Source organism: Photinus pyralis, unplaced genomic scaffold (assembly GCF_008802855.1).
Source record: "Photinus pyralis isolate 1611_PpyrPB1 unplaced genomic scaffold, Ppyr1.3 Ppyr1.4_LG7, whole genome shotgun sequence".
Classification (NCBI taxonomy): domain Eukaryota; kingdom Metazoa; phylum Arthropoda; class Insecta; order Coleoptera; family Lampyridae; genus Photinus; species Photinus pyralis.
The window spans coordinates 29,246,639-29,257,819 of record NW_022170738.1 but is presented as its reverse complement, the minus strand read 5'-3'; the positions used below and the strand labels follow the sequence as shown (position 1 = coordinate 29,257,819).

At 35.0% G+C, this 11,181-nt stretch overlaps 1 protein-coding gene across 3 annotated transcripts; it reads left to right on the top strand.

Annotated features, from left to right (window-relative positions):
• The first annotated feature begins 138 nt into the window (after nucleotides 1-138).
• LOC116176875 (cationic amino acid transporter 2-like) lies at nucleotides 139-10,059 on the top strand. 3 transcript variants are annotated; one of them, XM_031495687.1, is made up of 3 exons: nucleotides 139-247; nucleotides 2,401-2,628; nucleotides 9,649-10,059. In XM_031495687.1, exons 1-3 carry the CDS (start codon nucleotides 160-162, stop codon nucleotides 9,846-9,848), a joined length of 516 nt encoding a protein of 171 aa, XP_031351547.1. In that variant the 5' UTR covers nucleotides 139-159; the 3' UTR covers nucleotides 9,849-10,059. The 3 variants fall into 3 exon arrangements, with proteins under 3 accessions (XP_031351547.1, XP_031351548.1, XP_031351549.1); XM_031495688.1 differs by lacking the exon at nucleotides 139-247 and adding an exon at nucleotides 2,005-2,208 and having other exon boundaries at nucleotides 9,649-10,056; XM_031495689.1 differs by lacking the exon at nucleotides 139-247 and adding an exon at nucleotides 2,238-2,349 and having other exon boundaries at nucleotides 9,649-10,057.
• The last annotated feature ends 1,122 nt before the right edge of the window (nucleotides 10,060-11,181 follow it).

The window sequence follows — 11,181 nt, the reverse complement described above, 5'->3', positions numbered from 1 at the left end:
TACTTTTATATCCCAATATTCGATTAAATTAAAATTCTTGTGTAACAAAAAGGAACATTAGGAATAAGTGTAGTGTGCTCGGAGTACTTATATTGGAGGAAACTGCAAAAAAGTGGTTTGAAACCGGACTTTGGTGCAACGAACCAAAGATCATACTACATGATCTTTGAACGAACGTTCCATTTGCCAATTTGTATTGTGTACCGACCTAAAAAGGGTATAAACCATTTCCCCATAAGGAATAGGTGTAGGTGCATTGTTAGTGTATTTAATTTATCGTAGGAAAATTCGCCCTAGAAAATTTAGCCCAGGAAAATACGCCTCTGTAAGATTCACCTTTGAAGATTCGCCCCCGAGTATTTGTATAAACCCAACATAAATATAATTTACTATCTCCTTGCGTAATTGACACACTTGCTACCATCAAATTAGAAATTATTGACAGCCAAAGGCATATAGTTTCGTGCAGCTTAATAAAATGGTCATTAATAATAATAACGCACATACACAAATGTCAATCCTAACTCTAATTTATTAAGTCCATCCCTGACCAATGCCTCATGTGTTGTATTTATGTATATCAGACTACACACAAGTTTATATCTTGCAAATTACTATACAGAGTGGCCCAACGAGAAGTATACAGAGGGCTTTTAGGGTATTAAATTTAGAAATTTCGCAAAATCCTCGAACACGTCAATTTTGTATTCGAGGGGGAGAACTTTTGGAATACAAATCACGAACCCAAGTCTTCACCCCTCTACGTAGGGAGCTTAACCCCTAAAATTTTGAATGGAATCCTATGGCAAACGGCACATTATTTGAAAGCCAATTTAAACGTGATTACTAATCTGCTGCGCTTTTTAAATTCTATTGATGATATATTCAGTTGTAAATTCGAGTAAAACAACTTCTATTTCCTGTTGTTTTTTAAAGTGAAGAAAAACATCCTCTAAATTGGGAATTGATGTCCCGTTTCTATTTATGAGAACGACTATTACCGTCTCTTTAGTGTGGATATTCTGCAAAACCGTGAGCAGTTGTCTGCAATATTGCGGACCGCGCCAGTTGTCATAAGGACTCTATTTTCTAGGGTCTTAGACAGGGAGAGAGAGGTACATGGGTACATCACTGCTGCTTTTGGATAGGAACGGGAAGTGGCTTTGCGTTTGAAGCTTGTGTTCGTTCCTGGATTGGAAAAATTGTTTGCAGATATCAATATATACATTATACACTGTATCCAAAGTAAGCATGTCTATCATGAGGATCTCTAACACCAAGGTTTGTTGGGTCATTGTCGCATCTTCGATGGTTTCGGAGATCCTTATCTTGGACACAGTGCATATCCATATGATCAAATCTCTAATGAAGGTACGACAATGGTCAAATTATAGAAAATATGCGCAACTAAACGGTTATCATGCTTTAAAGAGAACCAAAAAATGACGATTACTTCCGAAGATACGTCAGTAAAACCGAAATTTGCCGATTTCATTTTTATTTCTTTCTGCACACAAAGGAAACGAAAGTTGGAAACTGTTAGTTTGAACAGGATGGTGCACCCGTTCACAACGCCCTAATCGTACGAGAATAACTATCGGACAAATTTCCTAGAAAATGGAAAATATGTCCGGTAGGTATTCTCGCATGCTTCGGGCGATGTGCGCTGGTGCACCATCCTGTTGAAACCAACAGTCACCATTGTCGCATTTTCTATGGTTTCGGAGATCCTTATCTTGGACAGAGTGCATATTCATATGATTACGAGGAGTCTCCAATAAACGACTGGCAGATTTTTAATTGCCGATTCCATCGTTATGTATTGTAATTACCTGATGTGCTCAGGGATTTCGAAGCAATAGATAAATACAATATATGGGCATCATTGTTTCTTTATGGCAGTAATTGAGTACTACAATGTTTTGACGAGTAATACATTTTGTTTTTGACACACGTTTACTGCCCTAGATTATCTGTGTTGACACAGTAGCTCATAGCCTTGGAGCTAGCTCATTCAACTTTTGTGATATCTAATCTTTGCGAGCTTAGAGAATCAATAGACTACGCGGAGTTTGAATAAAAATGAAAGAGAAAACGTTTGGTGTCATTTGGTCACTCTAACCTTCAGCAAGACAAAGAATGATCGAAAGCACCCTTACGAAACAACTCCAATAAACAACTTTGTTGTGTTTTTGGATGCGAAATCTAGTATGTAATCCTCAGACGCGGCGCGCAAAAGATCAAAACCGGTCTGGATTTATGTGGATTATCCCAATTTCCAGATTGCTAACACCCAAACACTTCCCTTGCGATATTTACTGCAAGCAGACGTTGTTTCAGTGAACTGACGTTAATGTCAAAATTTATTTGTGTAGTACTCAAACCTTGTTTTACTTCCAGCGATGGCCATCCGATTCTTCCGCGCCTTGTCGAGAAAAAAGTTAGTGTCCAACGACGAAGAGAGTAAATTGGCGAGAGTCCTGACACTGCTCGATCTAACCGGATTGGGCATAGGAAGCACGCTCGGACTTGGTGTGTACGTCCTGGCAGGATCCGTTGCAAAAACCGTAGCCGGGCCAGCAGTTTGCATTTCCTTCTTAATCGCGGCTATAGCATCAGCATTTGCAGGTAGGCAATTTTAGACATTGTGAATATCACCAAGGTAATAAAATTGTGTAGGAATTTTCACTATGAAAACGTTCAATGCCATTGCTAAAAATGTATTTACACTATTTATCAAGGTTTAATTTGACGTTTCATTTTTTACCTATCACTAGCGGTGTGTTTACGTAATGGACTAGAAATATTTACATGTTCAGTATCTACTATGGCAAAGAGGGAACATTTCATTAATTATTCAACAGTAGAAAGTAAGCCATTTACGCGTAACATTGCTTTTTGAACAAAAAAAACTGTTATGTAGCTAATTTCTGTAGTCTTGACGATTGAGCATTGAGACCATGGGCCTTTATCACAAGGATTTATTGAAATTTTACACGTCGTGTTGCATAGCTAACGTAGCGGAAAACATAATGTGGGAAATTGAAGTATTTCGCATCGCTGGTCGCAAGGCAAGATAGGTAAATATTAAAAACTTGACGAATTGTTGAACAATTTCTGAAAAATGACTTATAAGTACCTACCCTAGAAGAATCAATGAAAATGTTTGTGATTCCCCAGAGGAAAAAACGAATAGACATGAAGAAGATGTCAAACCTTTATGAATTTATCAAAGTGGAAATAGCAACTAGGCATTATTTGCCTTTCAGTCCATTTTTGGAGGAGAAATTTTGGTTAGAGGTTACTTGTAGTAACAATTCTTCTATGGCAAAATACCACTCGCCTAATCCTTCATCTGTCCGTAACCTGAAGAGTTTTATAGACGTGATTTCAAACTTTTATGGCTCAGAAAAATAGTCCCTGTTAGTTGATAACTAAATTATATTCTACGTCCTTCGTTTCACGGTTTGTTATTAGCATTACCACAATTGTTTAGTTAATTACGAATCTCTTATCGAAGTTGGTAAACCATATAGAATAAACAAAGTGGACAAAACGTGTGTAATTTATCAATTCTGTCACCGTTGTAATTATGGATCAATCAACTGGTTACGGTTTCGGTCCAACTAAATAGAAGATGAGAGCGAGCCACCTTGTAGTGTGAATATCGGAAATAGCAGTCAGGATACCGTGCATGTATTTCATAAGACCTAATAATTCGTTAGTTTCTTATTGTAAATTTTTTTGATAATTGTTTAATTCCCTTCATTCTATTTGTTGTATTTAGTTTGTACGATAAATTTAAAACGGGAAACTTTGGTAAATTTATTGAGTTAAAGGTAATTGCGGAGCAAGAACACCTTCTACGACTGTATCACGGTGTTTTGACCGAGAATGAAACCAATAATGGAAACGAAAAGACACAGGATCGCAACTCCGATGACTTATCTTATGTTTCTGTAGCCAGTATTCTTCTTCTTATTATTATTGTATTAGTATTATTATTCTATATATTTTGAATATATAAACTTATATTTTAATTAAAAAAGTAATTAGGGACTGAGTCCGACGTTAACCCTTGCGTAATATAAACGTTAACTCACACTGAAGACTTAAGGAACGTTGAATTTTTTCCGCGAGTTTAAAGTTTTTTCTGGTCAGGTGCTGATCAAAAGTTGTTATCGGATAAGAATTAATTGGTTTTTCGACCGACAAAGTCACGTGCGAGATAAGCGATGCAGGTGTTTCAACAGTTTATGGCGACATAGGTGGAATTTTAAGTGTCGTCGGGAATAATGACGTTGATTTTATTAGAGGCGGATATTTTTGCTCAAATAGGAAGCATGAAGAGCAAACGGATAACTATCGGGTTATTTTGAAAGAGAGCGTATTTGTCTGAAACTCTAATTGGTAACGATAGTTCATCCGGATATGCAATTTGAAACATAAATGATGCGGAGACAAATTAAATGTCTTGCAAGAAGAAAAGTGTTACCACCCGAGAAGCGACAAAGTTAAGTGTTATGTCTTCGAGTCAGCTGTGGCGTTTTAAAAGTGAGCTGTTTTTGTTTCTAAGAAGAGTGTCAAATTCGTGTTAAAGTGCGTGTTTCGCCGAACATCGCATATTTCTTGTCCTGGCCAATTTATTGGGTTATTGTGAGTAATTTTGAAAATAATTTCGAACCAATGACATTTCAACTTGAAAATTCCCATTTTCATTATTTCTGCGAACCAATCAAAATAAAAAGTTACCGTCACACAATGAACCTTTACTTTACTGTAAGATTCTTCAAAAAGGAATTCCTTCTACCCTCGTTTTCATTAGGGTTTTACTGAAGTGGGTATGTAATTCTTTAGTTTTCCTCGAAACACTCACCTCTGCTAGTATTTGTCTCCGCCGAAATACTCCGCTGCCAACTTACTTGCTCCAAGGAGGGTTCAAGCTCAGGGCAGCTCCATTCCAAAGAATTTTTTTAAGGAAAATAACATTTGAAACAGCTCGTATGCATTCAATTCCAGAGTATCCTTCTATTTTTGTGATAACTTTTGGACGTAAAATGTAAATTCGATGCTTCCAGCGAATTTAGGCTCGTTTCCAACAAAACTCCCTTCTGTAAATTTGAAGGAAAGCTCCCCTTACCAGGAACTTGCTACAACAAAAGTGCAAATATCACAGCAAACTGGACCAAGGATATCCACCCCTACGAAATATTTTATGGTGTCTCAAAAGTGTACAAGGTACCTATCCCAAAATTTATAACCACGTAAAATTCGGCAAAATAATTTTTTTTTCAAAAATCCGAAAACTAGTCGACGTTTTTATAGAAGGCGAAATTTTATGCAAAAGTGTGCAAGTTCTAGCATCAATTTGCGACACTCAAATAGGTACTTGTAATTGTCACTAAACCATAAAAAAATAATAAAAAAAACCATACGAATTCCTAATAGGTACTAAATGTATGACGTAAAAAGATCAAAATGTAGGTACATTTCCGGTGTGCAGGAAACCTATAAAAAATTAACATTAGAATGCAATGTCATCCCGTGACTAACTGGCTTTTCTTACGTAGGTATTTATCCGGAAGCATAAGAATTAATAATGATCACGTTTTATGCTACAAAATGGTTTTTTCATAAGCATAACGTAATTATTACAATTAGATTGTCGTAATTCCCATGTATTTAAACCACTTAATCCTTTATTTGTAGGTTGATGAATCCGACGTCTGGAAAGTTCTGAAAAATGTTTATTGATGGCACAAGCAGCTACTAGCATTATTTAGTATTTTTGTGCCACTTTGTTTCTTTTTATCAAACGGCGAGTAGATATATTCTAAACGATTACATGGTCGATCGCTAGAAGTCGAACATCTTTGTAGAAATTGCACAACCGTAAAACCGAGAAAATCGAATCAATCTTATTTTTTGCGATTTTCTCCCCTTTTCTGTGACTTTTGGTGTATTTTCGCGATATTGATGTAAGAATTAATGACCAATTTGATTTTTTGATGCGCGTTCGTTGTGATGGTTGACCATAAAAGCGCAACGTTTTGATTATAAACACTTTAATCCGAAAAGAAAACGTGCTTTCAATCTTTTCTCATATATTTACTTTTTTAAGTAAATTGGAAAACCGTTTTATGTACGTAAACTTTGAGTACGTATTTTATTTCTGATATAAATCTGTATATTTTTTTTAATAGTACCTTATAAGTGGTCCATGAAGCACAAATTTTGTTAAATAAGTTCAGTTTCCAAATGGGAAATGTAACTGGTAGACAGTTTGTCCGTCTGTCGGTTTGTCTAACTACTTTTACGACTGTTAGTTTCAAGTTTCTGTAAAAAAACATTATAAAATTATGTAATGTTATTTTCCTGATTTAACTACCGTAACCTACGATTCGTACTCTTATTTAGTATTCTTACTCTTGTTATTTAAATTCTTACACCATCTAGGTATTTTCTTTGTAACCGACTAGTTTAGTTTAGTTAGATGTAAGTTGTTCTAAGTGTTCTTATTACAATAGTTCTTTGTTTTGCCACTAAAGGTTGTGCAGAGGTTTCTTCAATTTTCAAAGAGATGCAGATGGTGAATTTGGCGGTAGCTTCTTCTAAATAGTCGGCTCGAAACTCGCGGTTAATTTTACTAACAAGCGAATGTATTGTTACTGAATGTAACAATATCTTTGTGCACTACCAATCCCAAATGATTTTTTAAATCCCACGCAATTCAAACATTCAGATTGTGCAGTTTTCAACCCCAAGGTTGTATCCACACCTTTCCTCTACAACAGACATACAATCCTGGAGTACTAACTTAAAAAAACGACTGAATTTTACCAGATCACCTCTGTCTTGACGCCTAAAACCACTAAGGAACAAAAAGCCCATACAGCATGATTATGTAGAGACGACGCATGTTATATTGGCTGCAATCATATTTGTTTGGAAAAAACAAAAAGATTCAAATACAAGATTCCGCATTATTCGTCTCTTTTTACATTATTAACATTAACATATTAACATGTTACTTTGCCTTGACTTGCCGTAATTATTTTTACGTGGGTAGTTATTTTGATTAAAATTAAAATATTTCCGTTATGTTGATAAAACTTTAGGATTTAGAAATTGCTTGCGGCTATTATGGTTTTTACTTTTGTTAGATGGCAAATCGTTCCTACAAATCTTAATTTTTTCTAATCACTGTTGATTGTGCTATGGCTTGCGATGTACCTTCCAAAATTCGTGGTTTTTTGAGTGAATTTGATACTTCATGTACCATTATCAGTCATATTATCAATTTTTTCGATTTTATTACGAATTTCTATTTTTAAATGAAAATCAGCCACCATTTTGCAAGATGGCTGCCGTAGCACGGCAAGCACGAGTGTTCATATTTTACATGTCGCTACTGGGTAATCATATGCAAAGTATTCCGTTTTAGGGAATTACTTCTAGGTATTATCCTAATATGAATGGACTACTTTGCTTAATTGAGGTAGCCGCAAATTCCCTTTTAAAATATTTAAATTTCACAATATGTGCCTGGGCCATCTTCGCAACGTATTCCTTTTATTCCACCTGCCATACATCAGAAGTTTGTGACCGATCTACTTCTCTTAAGGAAGAACAAATATTTAGGGTACTATTTTGGTTAAATTAATTGAACAATTTAGATTTCAGGAGAAGTTAATTAAACTACAATATGTAACCATTTCCGATTTAATGACGTTATGCGATTATTGCTTTGTTAGAGCGTTAATCATGCTTGACTAATACGAATTACCATAATATCTGGATTCGTAAATTACTAGAATCATCAACAATGAATTAGCTGTTTAAATGTAATTGCGTATTGGGTACAGTTATCTCTCTAAGCTGTTTAGCGCAATTCGCTTTGTTTGTTATTTTCTTGAGGGGGCATCGTTCAAGTGTCTCCTTGAAGTTGCGATAGTTTTTGATATGGTGATTTTTTCTGTATGCAACATTTATTGTAACAATTAGGATCACTTGCGATTAGACAGCACAAACGACAATAATAAAAAAAATGTTTGATCTTGAGCGGAATTCAGACGTTATCTTGTTAATTTGTGGCCCTGATGATGATCTTCCGCACATTTAATTTAAAAAAAAACGAGGTGGGTCGAGCCTCAATTTAATAACCACGAATCTGACTCACGCCAGACTATACCGGTACAAGCCAATACGTCCTTGAGCGTAAAGAAGGAACTGCAACTTTATCATTTTGTTATATCTTATCAAATTAAATAAAAGCAATAGTTTCGCATTTTTATCTAATAATGACCTAAATTCACTTTATTTATCAAAAACAAACCATTTATAGCATGCAAACTAAAATTATGCTTTGTATCACCCCCCCCCCCTCCTTTCCCTAAACTATAATTACAAACAATTTTTTTTTTATTTCAGCGTATTGGGCAAATTTATACTCTATGCATTTTTTTTCTTATCTTATCCCTCTTTTAAAACACCTACTTTCATTATTCTGTGTCCTCCATTCGCCCCCCTTTCCCTAATTCCTTTTCACTTTTGACATTCCTCACTCACCTTTTCTTTTAAAATCTTACCCTCCGAAAACATATACTTCAGTATTCCTTGTTGTAAGTGTATGCGTATACTCATCTCTCTTTATTTGTCCTAAAAATACGTTCTCAATGCAATTAACCTTTTGAAAAGTCCATGATTGCCAAAAAGGCACTTCAAATTGTTGTAAAAGTCCATTCGCATCGTGTACAACATCCAAACCCCCTAGCGATAACTTTCCATCCCTCTTTGTACATTCCGCACCCCAATTCGCCACTGACCAGTTCTTCTTTTAGACTCTTCATTTCCACCAATTCTATTCCCTCAAATTTCCGATTACTCTCAATCCTCATATGATCAAATTTGCGATTATTCTCATCTAATTTCTTATTACTTTCTCAGTTCTCTGAGACAAAACCGAAATCCTTTGCTTCGATGTCATTCTTAACAATGAATGTAATACAATACGTAGAATCTTTTTATACAATGGTTCTCATAGGTCGACTTCTTCAGGAATATCAAAGTTACTCAAATTCAATATGCAAATTCCTAATAATAATCGACCACTAATTTATAGAATGTAAAAAAAATCAAGCTTACTGTAACTGACGTGGATGAGATCCCCTTTAAGAATATGGAAATAAACCGCTGTTCACTTTTTGTAACGTTCGTGGTGAATGCGAAACAAAAATGTCCATACGTATTGTGCACTCCAACAAACCAGCTCCAAATTCGTGTAATAATAATACGTAATATTGTTATTAGGCACGGGAATCACCTTTTATTGAATATGCACGCCATGTTATCGCCTTTTTACTTTCAGGCGTAATTTTGTTTCTGTTCGCTATAAAGTGGTATATGCGTAAATCTTCCTATGCCACTACCAAAATAGAAAATCGAAAAATTACTTTAAAAAAACAGATAATGTAAGTTGATAAACTGTAAAATAAACTTACAAATTTATAAATATTTAGGATCGCTTTCATTAAAGGAGAAAAACATCTTTTTTTGACACGGTCGCGAAAACTGAAAATTTTCAATTGAAACTTCCTGAAAAGTTCTCTGCAAAGTTGCGAATGTTAATTTTGTAATTTTCTGTTCCAGGTTTATGCTACGCGGAATTTGCGGCGAGGGTACCGAAAGCGGGATCGGCTTACGTATACAGCTACGTTAGCGTTGGCGAATTTGTGGCGTTTGTCATCGGCTGGAATCTGATTCTGGAATACGTCATAGGTGGGTTTGCGAATTTTCGTCGGGTAGTAAAAATAAACATTTATGGGTTTTTTCGCGTATGCAAATTTTAATGACGGTCGATTACTGCATCTCTCGGCAAAACTGGTACCTATTAAATTAATTCGCCCCAAATTGCTTGAAGGTAAGACTAATGTTTGGAATGGTAATGCATCGCATAAGAAATAATTGACTACGTAACCGCGTGTTTTCCGTGTAGGTAATTGGTTGTAATGAATAAATATATCGTCACATTAAAGAAACCAAGGAGAAAATAATAAGCACCGTTTGAAATGTATAAATAACGTAGTCGGGATTCACAGTTTTTTTAAGAAGCTGATGGAAAGTCCCCAAAACGAGGGTACTGTCGTTATACGTGAAAGGTTTAGTAATAAAGGTGCATGATAATTAATTAGATTCAACAAGATGGGAACCATATTTTGCAAAATATTCTGTTCGTTTTGATTTCTGTGCCCTGGTCGGTTGAGGTTTCACTATAGGATCGCCACTCTCGGAGTACTGTCATACCAACCCCCAATTTTTGTGTGCGAAAGAAGTACCAATTTACCCACTCCGCTAATTTTATACAGTTGTATGTTCTTCGATGAAAAAATCGTAACTTTTATTTTTGGCAAAATACAGAGTGCCCCAGATTGAGTGACATTATTGCTTACTAAAGATGGAGATTTGATTAAATGAGGAAAGTGGGTTAAAATTTTGTTTTGAAAATTAACTTTCTTTTATTAAATAGAGGGCTATATTGGATTGAACGCAAATCAACAATGCATTATTTAACAAAGGATGCCAGTAAAATTAATTATTATTACTAAGCATGTAGAACTAATTAAATCATTCCTCAATAATACCTATATTTGGGTATTGGAACCTAAGTAATCATTTTTGCTGGTTTGAGTGCCAGTTTCCAAGTTTGTGCGCCTTAATTTTTGAAATTACTAAAAACTTATGTCATACCTTTGCTTCGATTTTGTATCTTTTACGATAAGAGAATGCATATTTTTGTAAGAGTCCATGGGGTTCCTATTCATTGGTCAGTAACCGTCATTTGGATTTTATTGGGACTTCATTTTTAAGTTTATTCCACCGAAATCCGACACTTTTAAATGATATAATTATATATAATTAATATAATTGTAGCATTATTTATGAGAAAAATCTTTTTTACTGGTACCTTTTCAGGGGATTTTTAAATGAAGTTTAATTTTTAAGTTCCTCTATGCACCCAATACTGCAATTTGTGCATATTTATAATTAATTTTAAGTTTTTACTCCATCCTCACCATTTTTACGGTGAAATAAAAACTTAAAATTTAGTGATGGTGATTAATTCAAATATCAGCACAAAACAGACATAAACCAATGACAGTTTTGATGAGATCTGTGGTTGAA

Excerpts from the sequence above, each read along its gene's own strand:
- LOC116176875 (XM_031495687.1), top strand. The coding sequence starts at position 160 with ATGATCTTTGAACGAACGTTCCATTTGCCAATTTGTATTGTGTACCGA. Across the intron at positions 248-2,400 it reads TTTCCCCATAAGGAATAGGT|CGATGGCCATCCGATTCTTC; the intron begins GTAGGTGCATTG and ends TTTTACTTCCAG. Across the intron at positions 2,629-9,648 it reads TATAGCATCAGCATTTGCAG|GTTTATGCTACGCGGAATTT; the intron begins GTAGGCAATTTT and ends TTTCTGTTCCAG.